The sequence below is a fragment of the Aquila chrysaetos genome, chromosome 25 (assembly GCF_900496995.4).
Source record: "Aquila chrysaetos chrysaetos chromosome 25, bAquChr1.4, whole genome shotgun sequence".
Taxonomy (NCBI): domain Eukaryota; kingdom Metazoa; phylum Chordata; class Aves; order Accipitriformes; family Accipitridae; genus Aquila; species Aquila chrysaetos.
In genome coordinates, this window is record NC_044028.1 from 17,590,017 (window position 1) to 17,608,140 (window position 18,124).

The window sequence follows — 18,124 nt, forward strand, 5'->3', positions numbered from 1 at the left end:
TGTAGCATGCAGAGTCTCCAAACACAGGTGAAAGAAGGTTTAAGTGCTCCTGCCTGTAGCACTTTACATCATTTCCCCACAATACACACAATGCTCACAGTACTCGTTGATAAAATCACTAACTGTCAGACTAAGGTTGTAGGGCTCTTGGGAATCCTCTACAGCAGAAACTCCATCCCTTATCGCACTTCCTATTTCTAGTGTGAATTTCACAATTAACCTTTTGGGGGGCGTGGGGGGTGGGCCCGCAAAGCTGTTCAGTGATACTGCACAATTCTCCTGCTGTTTGTTTCCTCTTGTGCAAAATATGTATTTTTCTTGTGACTAGGATCCTGGGATTAACATAACCGTTCTGTAAACATATCCCTAATAGGGCACTATGCCATTTAAGACACCGACCTCTGCATTCTCTTACCAAAGCAAATCTCTTGGTTTTGAATTGTATAAAGGCCATCATAATGATGAGGGGAGGGGAGGAGAGTGGGGTCTGATCTAATGGGAAAGCGCAGCCTGGTACCTGATCATTACATGTTAGCAAACCGTGGTCTCAGAGAGCTTTACAACATTCAATAAATTAACCTTACAGCATCCAGTAATGAAGCCGTGCTCCATGCTCGTGACTGGGGAAACAGCCTCCAAGAGCCAAATTTATTGTCTCAGTTACACCTCTGCAACTCTGCAGACTTCCACACTGTGTGCAGGTAAAGGCAGACTGTCGCTGACAAAGATGACTTGATTTTCCAAGGTTATGGGACAGTCAATAAATGAGCCAGCACTGAAAACCAGGATCCTGGTGCTCTTATCACTAGAATATATACCAATTATGACAATTAAGTACTTGAATAAAGATGTATTATGGTAATATTTTTAGGTCATTAAAAGTCATAGTCGTGTGTTCTCAGGTGGCAGTTAAATCACTCACTAAAAGGCAAGGTTCATATTATTTCAGAGATGCAAAATGACAGAATAATTTTCCAAGTGAAAATCCACAGACAAGGAGAAGGCAGGTCAGCAAATTTTCACACTATACTTCACGCTGCTAATTACCAATGATAGATGTTCGTCTCCTCTTGAACTTATTTACCCTGGAAACTGTCAGATAGCACAACCTGGACTTTTTCACTCAAGTAAATCCTTGAAACAATTCAACATTCTTGTAATTTATATTACAAATCCTATGTTTCAGCTAAAACTTCTTCACTTTTTACTGCATTGACATAAGAAGATGAGATCAAAGATGGGCAGAAATGAATGAATTTCCTTTCACGAGCTTGCTCTGAAAATCTCTGCCAGCAAACAAAGCGTGAAGTGCAACTTTTATGTCTTTACTCAATTTCAGCTTTCATGAGCTCTCCCTCTGATCCCGAGAATTAACTTTCCTTCTATTTTCTCCCACTACCATATAAAAATGTACATATGGCAATATTAAATACACAGGGGTAATTAATGAGGAAGTTCTTGCTGATGCTTGGCTCAAAAGGAGCAAAATCTGGTTTGTTAGCTTTCTACAAAATCTCAAGAGGTTGTTATTCCCTTCTGATCCTCAGCTAGTATTCTAATTAAGAGTAAGTTTAGAAAAAAAAAGAAAAAACCCCCAAATTTTAATTGCATTCACATTTTGCAGGTAGACTAAAATCAAGCAAATGCAAGCAGGCAAATGTGGATCCTACTTTGAAGATTAGTGATATTAAAGAAGATTTCAAGCTGACAGTTTTTCATCTGTGAAAGTTATGATCTGATAGACACATCACAAAGAATTAGTCTGAACACAAAACAAAACTCCACGCCATGCAATGTGGCAGGCTAACTGCTGAGGACAGAAATTACACTCCCGTTTTGCAAGGCACACCAGCACGTGTAATACAAGGCAGTCAAGCAGTCTCACAAACCAATGAGACCACTCGCCTACACGCAAGCATTTTGCTGAGTAGAATCATCTAACCAAGTTTGTTCGCAAACCAACCTTTCATCAGCAATCCCATCATGCTGGGACAAGTGCTGTGTCCACAGCGAGCCCATACAGGCTTTGATAATAGTAAAATGAAGCCTAAAACCTGCTCACTGCAATTGCACAGCATGTTTAGTGGATGACTGTTTTCATCCCTCAGCACTGCAGGTAAAATTTACAAGGCAGAGGAGCATTCACAGAGGTTAGGTTCCCTATTTCACTGTTGTTCTTTTAAAGTTATTATCATTCCACTTTTTCTAATATAGCCTGTTGACTGTCATCTACCCCATGTCCCCTCTGCTTCATGCTTGTAAGTGGATACTTAAACATGAAGTAGCCAATACTTAACAATTTCTCTGCTAATACAAGTGGTGAAGAAATCCCACTTACTTCCACTCTTAAGCAGGTGCTGTTCCTCTTCCTTCAGCCTGTTCTGCGTAAGATGTAGCATGTTTGCTGCTTCCTGTAAGAGGTGAAAACAACTGAATTAGAAAAGCTGCCACATTGCCCAGTCAAGTAGCTAACTGTATGGTGCCACAACAACAGTTAAGGGCACTCACAGGTAGAATGAGAAGAGCAAATTTCAGCATTGAAAATATTTTATGAAAAAAGGTCTTAATTGAAACATGGGAGGTCCTACTTTGCCCATGAAGGTCAGGATGTAAAGCATATATCCAGCTAAAACAGTGAAATGAAAATCAACCATACAGTCCCAGTGGCTGAAACCTCACTTATCACATTGAAAATGAGTTCATTTGTCTTCATCCCACAGAAAATTACTGCTGTTACAGAATGGAAGTGGCTTTCTTTGGAAAGCAGTCTTTGGTAGTTGTTTTCAACCAATACTCCATTAAACACCAGAAGTGGTTTGTGAAATGATTGCAGCTTCTTAATACACGAAGCAAACTAGAATAAATTCACATATTTCCACACATGCAAACAAAAAGGGAGCAAAAAGCCCTATCAATAAGCTGGAGAAGTATAGCCATACACTATACTATAGTATTCCGGTACAAAGGAGAACCATGACAGCAAGACTGCACAAGCCTGGTTTGTTGATTTTCTTTTTTGAATATAGCAGGTTGTTGGACAAAAACATGCTGAGAAACACTATAGTAATGACAGTATGATAAAGTTACAACAAATGCAGTTCAGAGCAAATGGAAAAAGGTAGGTAGAACAGTGGCTGCTGTGCTGAGGAAGAGAAGCAATTCACAAGTCCCAATGCATTCAAATGAAGGCCAATGATAACAGAAAATGTTACCAAAAGGCCCACAAGGACTTATAAAACCTGTCTTGCACTGTCAACTGAGGAAGGAATGTGACAGCCCAGAAGGGAAGAAGCAAGCTGATGCTAGCGGGGTAGTGGCAGTTAAGACAGACATTCTCATTCCAGCATAATGGATTAGTAAGAGAACATGGCCAGCTCTGTAGACAGTAACTGATGAGAGTAATTTTAATCTTCTAGGATGCATGCACTTGCAGAACATCACAGACCAGGTAGACTAAAGGGACTATTTGATTGCTGAACACCACAAAGCAATTGTAGGTGGTGTTTCGCTGAGTTCACGAAGTTCTCCATCCTGTTAGGACTAAAATCTAGCAAAGATACCAAGGGACTGAATTTTAGGAACTAAGGTTCACTATTCCAATAGCAGCATCAGACAGAAAAATAGATTTTTAATGACATCTAGTTTAAATTTGGGTAATGTTAATGGTGAATAGCAAACTAAATGTGATAGAGTAGGTAAGATACAAATGCATACAATCAGGTTCAGATAGAACCTACAATACTAAACAGGTGGCAAATAACTGATGGAAGGATTTAGTCACAAGTTTTGCTAATTTTAGGTCTCTTCAATTCCAGTCAAGCAAGACAAGTAGATAGGAAAGCTAATTAACTGTGGATTGAATTTTCTGAGTCTTTGATTTTTTCTATGCAAAATATGCTTATAATTAAAAACACCAGTTGCTTTGACATGGTCAAATCTGCACATTTACAGTGCATTTGCGGAAAGGAAACATGGACTCGGTTGGAATATCCATGGGACAGAGGGAAGAACATAACAAGAGCATCTGAAAACGGCTGAATGGTGGGCAATGTTTTTACACTTTCAGGTGGAAATGTGTATCCATACGTATGGCAATAGTGCGCTAGCCGAGAAAGGAAAATCTCCTCCTACCAACCTCTAAGCAGCAGCAAACTACCAACTCCCACCCAGCACACAAGGAAGTTGTTGGAAACAGAGGCCTGGGGACTGGCTGGCATGATGCATCATAACTTGGCATAAACAACTAAGTCCTGGGAGTTTAAATTCATGCTGAAAAAGCATGCAGAGAAGATGCTTACATGTGGTAAGGGGAAGTGATATAAGTCACCTGTACCTGGTGAGAAACCCAGCCCCAGTGCCTCTCTCAAGGCCACAGAGGAAATAAATTCTGATCCAAAAATCTGCTTTGGACAACCATGCAAATTGTCTGCTGTACAAACTCTCCAGTACTAACAGGGACAATGGCTCCACGGATGCTAGGAAGACTGCTAATGATTGCTTGGGACTGTAGAAATAACACTGCAAAAATGAAGCAGGCATGACAGCTTGAAGGGCTATAAAACAGAAAGGTCATGATGCAAAATCATACTGAATGAGACACTCCAGCAGCAACCTGCAACAATATAAACTACTGAAATCTCTGAAGTGATGGATGTATATTCTGCAGGGAGAAGCTAATTCCATCTGCAAGAACAAGGAAGGAAAAGACACAAGAATATTTTTATAACTTGTTTCACGTAGGTTCAGAACATTGTAAATACCCTATTTAGGAAACTGCTCTTCTTTATTAATTCCTTCTATAAGGCATAAATAACAGTGAGGACAGAAGAGCCTGGCTGAAGATTAAAGGAAAGGGAAGATGCAAGGATGCTGAGGACAGTGCGGTTATGGTAAGTGGGCCAGTAAAGGTTACCTGCCTCCTCTTGATCCATGCTGTTGACCATGATACAAGTAACTTCCATATAGCAGCGACACATCTGCACACTGCCTGCAAACCTGCACAGCTCAGTTCCACTGACAAGAAGGGTAACCAATGCAATGATTAACATTTTGCATCCTCTTCAGTGTTAGCAAAGCCTTTTTGAAGACTGATGAAAGTCGAAATGAATGTGGACGTGAGGCAAAATTTTCAGAGGTTTCTAGCTACCAATGCTTCCTTCGGTCTCTGTAGCATATGCCAATTCCAAGACCTCCCTCTGCAACAGTGGGTCCCAACATTTTCTGACTGAGCCTCACAGTTGCTATCTTCTTTCCCTACCTCTTCCTCCCTATCTGGTTTCTCCCAGATGGTCAGTGATTTAAACAAGTCTTGCCCCTGCCCCAGCAAACATTTATAGTACGGCCTCCCCATTGCTGTGTCTTATGGGACAAATGGAGTAAGTGAGGATCAATTAGCCACCTGAATCTCAACCCCACTGGCTGCTGCAGCCTACGCAGTGTGTATGGCAAAGAAAATGTACAGGGAGGAAAAAAGAAAGGACATTTCCCAAATGTCATGGGGACAAATTCATAAACCCAGAAAACATTTTTAAAATGTTCACAGACCAGCGAAATAAAGGGTACTGATATAATCATTGCCTAATACTGTAATTCAGGGCACACTTTAAGACAGCTGAAGCTGGCAATTCAAATTCAGTCAAATAAGCAGTCACCCTGCCCTGCACCCAGGGCCACTTGCTCCTTGCCTTTTATCACTCTCCTGCTCTGGTGCAAGCATTTGTGCAGCGACACAAAAGAAACCTGGTGAAAACTAATCCATCAAAACAAAATTAAGCCAGGCTAATTCTCCACTGCAGTTCAGCATGTGGCTACACAAATTCTTGACGGGCACAATGGAGGACGGGGTGTTGCAGTTGTGGGAAAAACAGCAGGGGTAAGAACATGGGGTACTGTTTGTTTCAGCTTCAGTGCTCATTTATGGACTTAAAATACAAGAGAAATGAAGTCTAAGAAAATGGTTTAACCATACAGATGAGCCACTTCCCCTTTCCTCTAGTCTCTTACTTGTGCTGCTGTCAGCAGCTCAGCTGACCTCATAGCAAGCCAGCCCAGAACTTAACTGGCAGCAAAAATGTTGATTTTTCTACTGGTTTAGGTTTCTGAATAGCTCGGTGCACGGTCAGTCAAATGCCGCTGTCAGCCCAAGGGAGCTGCTGAAACTGTACGTTGTCCCTTCCAACAGCAGCCCATTGCTCCATCAGTTTAGCTGTGCAGCTGGACTACCCTGCAAAACCTTATCAAAAACTGCAGCAACAAAAACTGTTTCAAAAGGGCAGCCTCAAACCAGTTGGAACCAGGACAGCATCAGATAAGTGCTGTTTATAGTCCTTAACAAGTAAGATCTTCAAAGGAGGAGGCGGAAGCGATGGCAGATCATATATTTAGAAGGTAAAGAAAATTTATCACATAATTTTTTGAAGTTACATACTCAAAAGAATCTGCAGAGAAATCTTAGATCTGTTAAATTAGTCAAAGAATTACAACAGCTTCATTGGTTTAAGATTTGGGGTTTAAAAACAATGACAACTTTTAAACAGCTGAGTCAGTGGCAGTTTCAGCTTCTCTTTCCCCCTGCTACTTTAATGACTGCAATCATCAGGCTGCATTTTTTGGCCTGACCAGCTTCCACCTTCACTGTGGACACCGCTCCCCACACTTTACGTTATCTTAACAGATGTGATTACATTATCTTTCACAGCTCTGTAAAAACAAAACCATGCTAATCAGAGATGTTTTTCTGTTTGAGGCTGGCCACTTCTGTGTGACCCAGGGCTTCTGAAATGTGACAAGGGAGAAAGCTAAGGGTGTGATGACCATAACGCCGTGGATGCTCTTTCAAACATGATGTCATACGACGGACTTTAATAGACTAGCACTCCGCACAGGACGACAGTCACATTTTCTACATGGAGTGGCAGAGTGACAGCTCCACGAAACAAGAGATGTGGCCTTGACCTTGCGAAGCACCCGCAGGGAACAGTCTGGGTGCCTTGGGATGCTGTACGAGCAGGAGCCAACATTGAAGCACCCTGTTCAGTCTCTCCAGTAAACAAACACGACTGAAATGCTGCAGGCAAACACTGCATGTATCTTACTCTACAAGCAAACTTCACCCAAATTAAGTGGCAGCATACACTGTGGAATCACAGTGTCAAATCAATGCAATTAAAGTGCCAATTAACATAAAAACAGAGCCAGCCTGCCCTGTCAGAGGGGGCCTTCCAGGCCTTTCTGGACACCAGAGATTATTGAGGCTGAAAATCCTGCTTTAGAGGCAGACAGATCTCTGCTGAGATGGAACTTTTCTTCCTCTGTCTCATATATTATGCAGCCTTTTCTAGGTGTAAATCTGCCCTTTAATGAGTAATCAAATCAATCACTTTGCAGTCTCAGAGCAGACAGCCTAGTGAAATGGAGAACAAGGCAGGCCTTTGTTGCTAACGCTTAGACGCCCAGAACAACCCCGGCTCCAAGCGACCTTCAGAAGTCCCCAGCCCAACCTCTTGCTCAAAGCAGGATCAGCAACAGGATCAGACCACAGTGCTCAGGGCTTGAGCTAGTTGGGTGTTAAAAACCTCCAAGGAGAGAGAACGATCCACCTGTCTGGGCAACCTGTTCCGATACCTGGCTATCCAAACCGTCAAAAAGTTTCCTTATATCAAGCCAGAACTACTTTTCATTCCTAGTAATTTGTCCATGCCTTTTAGCATAAGGGTTCAGTTCACCTTAGTCACCAGTTGTGTCACCAGCTTTCCATATCAGGTACCTTATCTTGTGACACATAAACAAATGGTCTACATACAGTCAATAGCAACAGGAAATACAGAAGCCTTCTGTTGACATACTAGGACTAACAAGGGCTTTTAAAACAAATAAGTTTCACCTATGTTTACAATCAACTGTGCTTTTTTCATGCCCATTTTCTGTCCAATTCAGCAAGAATGTTACCTGTCTTCTACAGCACACTGAATGCACTAAAGACAAATGTGTATTTTTTTGTAGAATGGAGTTGAATGAGCACAATACACAATATTCTGTATCTCAATCTACTTTAATTGGCAAAGCAGATGGCTTTCCATCTCCTATCTGACTATGAAAGTCTTCGGAAAACAGCAATAAAACAAAATGCATGGCTGTTCGGCAGAATGTTTTAATATAAAATAACCTATTGCTCTACAGACAAATAAAATGTCAATTGTGAGTTCCTACAGCAGGGTGAATGGGAGCTGGCTTTGAAAAATCTTTTTACAGAAAGCTGTACAAAAGCAGAGCATGAGAAATGCTTTTTCATTTACTATTTTTTATAATTTCTTTAAGAGAAGGATTACTGAACAGCATGCAATTACAACTACATCCAAACTACACACAACTACATAACCCTAACCCTAACCCTAACCCTACATGCAGGGGCTGGGGTGGGGGGGGGTTGGTTGGGTCTTTTTTAGTTTTTAAACAGATGCCAATATGCCACTGTGGAGAATGTCCTCCAGCAGCAAACCCACAGACAACTAGCTGGGCCGCTGACTCAGTGTTTGCCTTAGGGCAAGTGATCCAGGATTTGAATAAACCACATGATTTCTTGACTGCCAGTCCTTTATGATATACCTAATGCTGCTGAGTATTGGTTTAAACAATAAAATCAAGTTGCTGAAATCATGAGATTGAAGACAACTCTGCCCCTGCAGATTCCAAAGCAGCAAGTCTAAAAGGCTCAAAACCAGAAGGAACAAAAATGATGCAGTATTTCATCATTTAAAACATCCCAGTTTTGGGTGGTTTTTGTTTTGGTTTGGTTTGGGTTTTTGGGTTTTTTTTTAAGTTAGCCTCAAAGTTTTGTTGGGAAAGTTGTGGAGAAAACAGTGGTGGGATTTTGAACACAAGGAATTTGTGCCCTGCAGCCAGCTGGCAGACAACGTGGTTAGCACTAAGTAGAAAGAAAAGGGAAAGAAGTGGGGAAAATAGGAAGGAGATAAGTATAAAAGAACAGGACAACACCTGCAGCTCGCTGACTTTTTTTGTTCAGGTGCTAGCATTTCAATTTTTGCATAGGCTATTCCTTCTGTTCTCAGACATCCTCCCAAACCCAGAAATCTCTCTAGACATCTCTATGTATAACCTTTTCATCTTAGTAAGGGAAAACTTCTGGTTTTTTTCTGGTGATTTGCTAGAGAATAGTGGTAATCCTACTGCTTTGTGGTACACTTAAAGTGAACCAATTTGATGATGGATTGAACCGCCTCATCTTCACCTTGCCTATTAATCTCAGCAGCTGTTTCTTGCTTTGTTTTAGAACAAAGCAGCTGAGATTAGCTCTTGCTACACGCGCACAGTGGCATTTGTTTTTCATAATAGAGTGTTGCCACTCATTCAGAAGGGTTGAGATATAAGGACGAGGAGAAATTGTGCGGTGCCTGAATAGAGAATGTGACAGTACTCTTAATGAGAGGAAGCCTGCTAGGTACAACAGAAACGTAAGTGAACACAACACTGATGTTGCACAGCTAAAGTTCATGATGGCATGAGGTAACAACCTACCCAGAGCTGTTTTTCAAGAGTAAAAGATGATGCTTCCTATATGCTGAACTACTATTAAATACCTCATCCTAAATTCATGTCTAGTTTTATGATTTGAATTGGAACATGGCTACAGTTCTGCTTGACTAAAAGTGACTGCAATGCTATGGGTTTTGTTCCTTTTTATTCTGTTGAGGAATGAAGACTATGGGAGAGAGATAAGATCCATCTGAAAAAGTGGGGCAGAAGAATCTTTACTAACAGGCTTGCTAACCTATGAGAAGGGCTTCAAACCAGGTCTGCCAGGGAACGATGATGATGATGATGATATCCTGACAAGAAATGGCAGCACTGTGAACAGTGAAGGGGAGGCTCTGGTACATTCCTTGTGAAGGCAGCACAAGCATGATCCCATCTCAAGCACCTGAACACAAGAACATCATAGGAAACAAAATGGGAGGAATTAGAAGGTGCATAGATGCATGGCCTTGATCCCATCAGGATTACAGAAATATGGTGAGACAGCTTCTAGTTTGGAGAGTTGCACTAGATGGATATAGGCACTCTAGAAAGGACAGGCTGGAGGTGAGGAAGAGGGGTTGCTGCCTCTGCAAAGGAGCAGCCTGAATGCTCTGAACATTGCCTTCTGATAGGTGATGAGCCCTTTGAGAGTTTATGGTTAAACATCAGAGGACAACCTGCTGACCTATAAAACAATACAGATCATGCTGCATAAATGAATATACATTTTAACCTTGAACTTTTAAATGCTTATTGTTAGCAGATCACCTCACTTCAGTAAAAAAAGAAAACCAAAAGTCACAGCTGGCAATATTACCAGAGGGGTCCTTTGGTTTCCCATCTCTTGTCTATAGACATTTGACTAGGACTTTCATTTTCCTACAAAAGTTACCAAAACTGAAAATTAAAAAAAATTCTTTCCATAACACACGATGTTGCACTCAGTAAATAGTACAGAACCACAGGGAAGCTGGCTTACAGCTGCTTAGAGCCAGCAATAAAGCAGGACCCTGGCCTTCTGGCACAGAGATAGATTTTGCATCTAGAGGTTATTCTTCTTTGACTGATGATGCCACCTCAGTAACTACGAAGTGCTATCGCTGTGATAGAGCTTTCTGATGAATACAGAAGCAGCAAACTCCACCAAACCCCCAGCATTAGATCAAGTACAGCGTTTTGGAAAATGTGGTCTCAAACAAACGAGCCACTGCTCCAAACACAGAGTTCTGCACCAGAAAAGAAAACATGAACTTGTTCTAGCAGATTCTCTGGATCCCTCATCAAGGTTCATACTAATAAATACTTAGTTTTTACAGACATTTATGCATCTTTACCATTTTGGCCTGAGGAGCGTCTGAAAGCCATCACCACTGGACATTTAAAGTTTTTTAGAGGTCATCCTTCCAGTGGATGAGCACACATTGAATGAATTGAAACTCATAAGCCCCTATTATAAGACCATCTGTCTCCTCCTTATTCTCATTATTCCCATCTTCTCCCTTGCTTTCATGTGCTGAAACAGTCATCGCCTCTCATGATTAATAGTCATTTTTACAGTAATCATTTCTATTGAAACACATATAAAGCATACTTGAGAGTATTTTATACACTTAACTGATACTCACCAGAAATTCACCGACTGTTATCATAATACTGGCACCACCAGTGTTGGTGGAAGGGGATGGGGATTCATTTCTGCTGTAGTGTCACTATTTTAAATTAATAACTTGATTCATTGTCCTTCTTCAGAGAAAGGTTTTTTATCTTGAAACTCTTCTGTCCCAGCTAGCCATTACCTGTCACTGATGTATCTATTTTCAAAAGAATTTAATTCTTTTGAAAAATAGCAAGTCTTATGCTACTTTACAACATGACTCTGTCGTTCCAGGTTATTCTTTTCCTGTGTAAAACCCTGCTAACCTTGCATTTTGGTACTTCTTGTGGAAGAATTGTTCACTAAAAGTACTGTAATAGATACAGTAAAAGTACTTCAATAAATGGGGCAGAAGAGTATTAGTCATTCAAGCTGATAGAATAGCACTTATCCAAGTGAAACACCAAATTTGACTTAGTAGGCTCAGTAGGAGACCAAACAGCATTCATGTTGGTCAGTTCACAGTACACAGGTGCCACAGAATGTAGCATCCTCCCCCAATAAATTCTGACACACCAACTCCAGTGACCACATTTATCAAAATAAACAATTAGATCTGTTAGATCACTACTGAGGAGCACTTTCATCAACAAAAATCACAAAAATACCTCAAAAGTTTCTCGAAAGGTTTCTCTTCTCAAGGAAGTACACGTTAATTAACAGAACATTCATGGTATCATGAAAACTAGGAAAAAAGCTAAAATGTTCTCCAATGTAGATGAAATGTATCATAAAGGAAAGCTATCACAGTAAAAAAATCTAGCATAGGCTCTTATGATGACTTTGTTTTGGGGAAAAGTCTTTAGGAAGGTAAACAGCTATCAGGGATCTGTGGGAAAGAGGAGCAAGGAACAGGGTGCCCAACTGAGCCTTTGCATGGGGTCATGTGAGTAGCAGAAGGCAGAGACAGGAAAAGATGCAATTTATGGCCTAGGATACCTACACTGATGCTATTCTAACATAGCAGCTCTTAATGATACCAGGCTCAGGCTACACGAAGCCAGACATTGAAGTGTATTCAAAAAACACACTTAAAGTAACAGGATGCAACACAATCCACAGCAAGTATTTTAAAATTAGATTGGTTTAACGTTTCTCACATAAACTTCTTCCTAAAGCTTCCATCATTACTTAGCAAGTTCTGACTTCCGTATATCCAGCTCAAACACTGCAATAACCACTTTTTGGAGAACTGATAAATTGGAGCTGGAAGTGAACAGCACACTTCATAATCTGAAGTTGAGAGGTAGCATCCTGAGACTTAAGGCAGATCAATTAGCATTCCTCTTGAATAAGCAGACTGCACATAAAGGTCTCACCTAGATATTAATAGCGTCCCTTTGGGAACTCAAAAGGAAAGGACTAAACAGAAAGAGCAAATTAGCTCAGGGGGACGAATTCCAACTTGGTAATTGTTCTTGCGCTATGGAATGCATTTCCTGACTTGCCTATAGACCAGGGTGCCACATTCATGCTTTGTATGAACTCTCTTTGCTTTCTTCTACAGCTCTCCCCTCTTACAGTCATAAAGTAAACAAGTAATTCTCCAAGTAGCATGGTGCTTGAGCAACTTTTCATGCAATATAAAAGCTTTCTGCACAGGTTACGCCACTTTTTTCTGTGCCTACACATTACAAATTTTCCATTAGAACAGTCGAACAGTGAACAGCTAGGCCACAGAGGCTGTGCAGTCTCTGTTCTTGGAGGCTTTCAAGACTGGACTGAATAAACTCTTGAGCAATGTGGTCTGATGCCATAGCTGACCTTGCTTTGAACAGAATTAATCTGTGATTCAGTCACCAAGACAGCAGGTTTAGAAGTTATTTAGCTATTTTGACTTGTTTTCTATTAAAAAAAACCCAACAACAAACCAAACCAAACCTTTCCACCTCAAACACTCCTCTCCACTGCTGTACTGTACCAGTCCAGCTCTGTGCAACCTCATCCCCTTCATTATAAGCTCTGCCAGTTCTGGATTCAACTCTGGCTCTCATGAGCTTGAGGCCTCAAATCTTCCTTTACTCCATGACCTTCCCTCCCCTCTCTTTCTGAAGCTCCCATAATTAGGATCCCTTCTCGCATGCACACATGCACCCTATTTTGATTACTTCCTGGGCCAGCCAGTTCTCCCACACACCTACGTATGCGTTTTGCACAGTATGGATCACTTCTTTTCAGACTGATGTAACTTTTCCCTTGTCTATCTCCATTCATGCAACAATAATGGGAAAGAGGCACCATAAACATGGAGAAGCCTTCATAAAAAACAGATGACGTATACCAAATGCTTCTGCTGAACCACTTTTCCAACACTGCTCCTAGAGCACACTTTGCTGTGGCAACGATGAGAGCCGTCTCATTATTCACATAAATTGGGCCATTTTGAGAGCGAGAAGTTTTGCGCTGTCATGATTCACAAAAGCAAGTACCAGCATAAATGCCTTTTTCAGTTGGTTAAAGCAGCATAGGGATCCTGCCTACAGGTACATCTAGCATGTTTACGCTAGGTTAAAGTTTTCCTTTCAGATTCAGCAAGATCCAGATTCAATAAAGCTGGCTAGAGGCTTGAAGTCAAAGGCCCCAAGAGGATGTAAGAAATACTCCTGAACCATCCAGGAGCCACAGGTCAGAGCCAAGGGACCAGAACATTAGAGGAAACACAGCACTGAGCACTCCACTGAGGATTTATGTGACCGTCTATGACGGGGCATAGCTCAAGAGGATTGTGAAGAGGCAGAAGACAAAAGGATTGGTAAGGCACTGGCAGAGATTACAACATGAGACTAGTTGAGATCACAGGCCTTTAAATCATCCAGCAGCACTGAGTGAGAGAAATCTAAACAGAACTAAGAAAAAAAAGAAGGAAAAAAAAAAAAAAAAAAGACCCAGACTAACATTTTCTGCCCAGAATTTTCCAGTTAAATGCTTTCATACAAGAAGCTTCAAGTCAGCAATAACACTCAGGAATTCACTACTGCCTAAAATAACGTGACAGAGGATGGACTTTTTTCTGTGAATCAAATGTATTCATCATTAGATACAATCCAAGTTTACCGTAACGACAACTCCTCTCCATTTTTCCTATTCGCTTTTGTGGAAGATATGAATTATAATGACTCAATAACAGCTCATTGAGCATTCCCTTCGTGTGTTATGTTTTTATTGTACCAAGCTTACAAGTGATATTGGTTGGATGTGTGATTTATTTGAATTAATGTACAATTCCGTAATGTAAACCTGAGGTCAGTTTGCAGTGTCTGAAGAAATTATCATCCAAATTAATATTGATTGGAAGTTAGTAGTCACAGCTGTGTCTTGTTCACCACCATAAAGCAGTCACTGTCACATCACTGCTTGAATCTAACATCAGAATTATCCTCTCCCTGTGTCACAGGTAGCACATACCCTTAAGTGTTCAAAGGGGGGTCAGGATTATTAGCTCTTTTCAAGGACAGAATTTATTATATTAAAGAGTAGTTGTTCTTGGTGAATTTGATGGTTCCAGGAACTGATAACAGAATCTGCTGCCTTCCATCTTGAGATCAATTAGCTCCAATACAGCCCATGTTTCTTATAGTAAAGAATCTCTTCAACACGTGGCTGACGCACATTTCAGTTTATTTCTTATTTCCCACCAGTCAAGTCCCCAATTAAGAGGCGGCACCAGAAAGCCTCTCTTTAGCGGTCTAGTCTCCCTAGCACAGGAATTAGCGGCCTGTTTTTTTATGATTTCTCCAGCTTGAAAACATTTGCACTCCTAGTTTCTGCTCACCAGGACAGTGCTCTAGGTACTAGCTTAGAAGACCAGGATAAAACTATTTTTAAATATCTCATTGTGGTGGGTTAGAGAAGAAGAAAGTAAAGAATGTAAAGAAAGTAAAGATGACTAATGATGCAGACAAATCTCTCTTTCGAAAGGGAATGGGAAGCACTGTTTCTAGGACTGTTCACGTGCATCAGGCTTTAAGACAAAACAAGTAGGTAATCATCTCTGGGCAACCAATGATCTACAACATCAGGTTTCACCTTACACATCCTTCTTTAGTTTCAATAACTCTGTGTTCTTCTCTACATAGTCACCCAGCTTAAGTAGTAGGGACACAGGATAGTGTCATTCCAGCCTACTCTACAGATTAAGAAACAGGAGCTGTTGGTTTAAAAATCCTTGTGGCTGAGCAGGAACTGAGATGGAGGACACACTATAAGAAGTCCTTGTTTCTTGTTAGAAGATGCCCACCAGCAGGTGTTTGAAGTGAATACAGCACTGCCAAAGTGAGTTAGACCATGCTTACTTAACAGGCCAGGCTCTGACCAAGTCAGGTTTCTCCTCAGTCCCCTCAAAGATGCAACAAAGCTTGAATAGGAGACAGGCATATAACTCTCCACCAAATTTTAAAAAAGGAGGGTCTCAGAACTTAGCAGCCTAAAATGGAGGTTTCCATCGATTTCAGGACTACATCGTCCTCAAGGTAAGCCCAAATGAGAATGTAAACGGATTTCCAGCAAAACAAATATGACTCAGTCCGTAGGCAGAAAGGTGTACTGTTTCCCCTAGGATTTCTTACTTTTCCTTAGCCCTGATGCTTGACCCTGCTGCAATGCTTCTGAAATGGTATGGCTCACAATTTGGCCCACTGGTTATCTCAAGATGAGAATCATCTTCAAAGAATCCCAACAGTATTCTGGAGCTCTCAGAGGAGAAGGCAATGACCTTCACCTGTGCAAGGTGCAGTAACTCATGCTGCCAGCCCATGCGCTAGGTGGGTGTTAGCCAAGGGTTCTGCCAGGAGACCTATCCAACAGGTCTACTGTTCATACATGCATAGTGTTTAATTTTCATATGTTTCACATAATTGAACTAGAAATTGTTTCTACACAGCTAGAAAACTGAGAATTATTTTACTATTTAACATTTAAAAACTCAAACCTCACTGTTTTGCACATGAGATTACGCATGCTTGTGCAAACCAAAATGCTAGTCTCCTAGCTACTTTTCTCTGCTGCTAAGTACCAGTAGCAGAGCATAAACCTCCTAAATTTCACATACATTATTTTCACATTACCTACTTATGTAATATGGTGCAAATCACTTGCAAAACATCAGTCCCAAAATAAGAGTTATTTTAACTTTTTCTTTCAACCTTTCTTTCCTTGGTTTTTAATCACCTATTAAAAGGTTTTTCATAATAATTTTTATGTGTTGATCGCTGGGGGGGGGGGGGGGGGAATTATCTGCTTGATCAGTGTTGCTTCAAGTGATCTGATTGTCTCCTATTTTGAGGGAATTTAAAGCTAGATTTGTGTTACATAATTCACACATCTAAAGTACTTATGAATATTCAAAAGCATAATGCAGGCTGACAGGGAAGGCAGAAAGACTATAATATGAACAATCCACTTACTCTATCTTCTTACCAAATAAAACTGGATAAAGAGAATACTTAAAACCTAAAAGGCAGTACATTCAGAATACACTAAATAGAGACTGTTTTCATGCAATGTTTCTTCTGGAGTGGAGTCACTGCAAAAGAAATTCAGTGAGATAACCTAAGAACTGAAAGTATTAGAAACCAGATAGTGTCTGATTTCTATTTGTGAAAATCATTCATGGATTTTCAAACTACACTATCAATAAGAGCCACTACATCTCATACTTCAAAGAAGCAGTTGCTGGCATGACAGAGAAACTCACCCTGACTTAGTACACTGCAAAACTTAGTAGATACTATCCCTGTGTTCCTTCCCCAATTGCAGAGTATTTCATATATAACAGAATTAGCACAGTTTTACAACAGCAGCAACGAAGAACTAGACTGAGTAGCCTATGCAGGGGGTTTATATCCAAGCATAGCACTAAGCCCTGATGCACAAGGAACCTCTTTACCTCTTCTGCTAAGGAGTTAATGGGCTGCTGAAGGCAGAATATGAATGTTTCCATTGCTCAGAAAAACCTACAAGTGATGATTAGAGTTTTAATAAATCTTGTTTGATCCCTAACTCTGTGAAAAAGTAAGTTCTGGAGTCTGTCAGACATGAAGAACTTGAAGCTGTGAGTCAAATGACCCCAAATTTGGGATCCTAAGGCAAGTTTGTTCACCCATCTGGCACATCAGATGTCAAGATAATCCTGACAAATGTGCATCTTTGAGCACTGAGTTGATTGATCCAATTGATATCAATTGAGCTGATCTCAGTTGTTTTCATTTCCCAGAAAGTTTTCCTATAGCTTTTAATGGGAGACAGTATCAATAAAGCACCAGAAGCAGGTAGGCACACAACTACTTCAGGGCATTTAGAGGTACCTTTGAGAACCTAGATCTAGTTGCCATGGTATTGGTAGGGGATTGCAGATTTTTGCTTCAGTGGAATGAATGCACACAGCAACGCTTCCATCTTTTCTAACATGCTCTTCACATGCCCTCCCACCTTTTCTCTACCTCCATCTTCTCCTTCTGTGTCACCATCATTTCTCAGGCCAGCAATTTCCTCTGTCTTTTTCTCCTATGCTCCATTGTCCCTACTCTCTCCCTGTGCATCCACATTTTTTTCCACATTTCTCCATTATGGGATTTGTGCGTCTCAGTGCACCAATACTGTCATACTTGTATACCGGACTAAATGCCAGAATAGAAGCAATCAACGATTAAGATGCTTGTGCTTACTTTTACATCTGATATTTAATATAATTCAGCAACACTGGACCAGGAGTGCTCTCCTGGTAGCTATAAAAATGTTACCAAACAGTCATAATTCAAACATACATTAGCTAGAAGATTAAAGACTGTAACCAACCGCTTTTCATATTAACCTTCTGTCTGGCTATTTCAGTAAGCAGACATTGCAATGTCTAGATTTAATATTTCAAATGGGATAGCTCAATGCAAAAAGACATTAAAAGCAGCAGAACCAAGGAGTATCCTGGAGTGCAGCAGAACT

The 18,124-nt window shown here is 40.7% G+C and overlaps 1 protein-coding gene across 6 annotated transcripts in view; it reads right to left on the bottom strand.

Moving 5' to 3' along the window:
- CLUAP1 (clusterin associated protein 1) overlaps positions 1 to 18,124 on the bottom strand; it is a 71,969-nt gene that overhangs the window by 21,699 nt on the left and 32,146 nt on the right. For all 6 annotated transcript variants that reach the window (XM_030001407.2, XM_030001411.2, XM_030001413.2 and 3 more), the window contains one exon: positions 2,339 to 2,411. In XM_030001407.2, the coding sequence (XP_029857267.1) occupies positions 2,339 to 2,411 (73 nt within the window). The remainder of the gene's footprint in view (positions 1 to 2,338; positions 2,412 to 18,124) is intronic.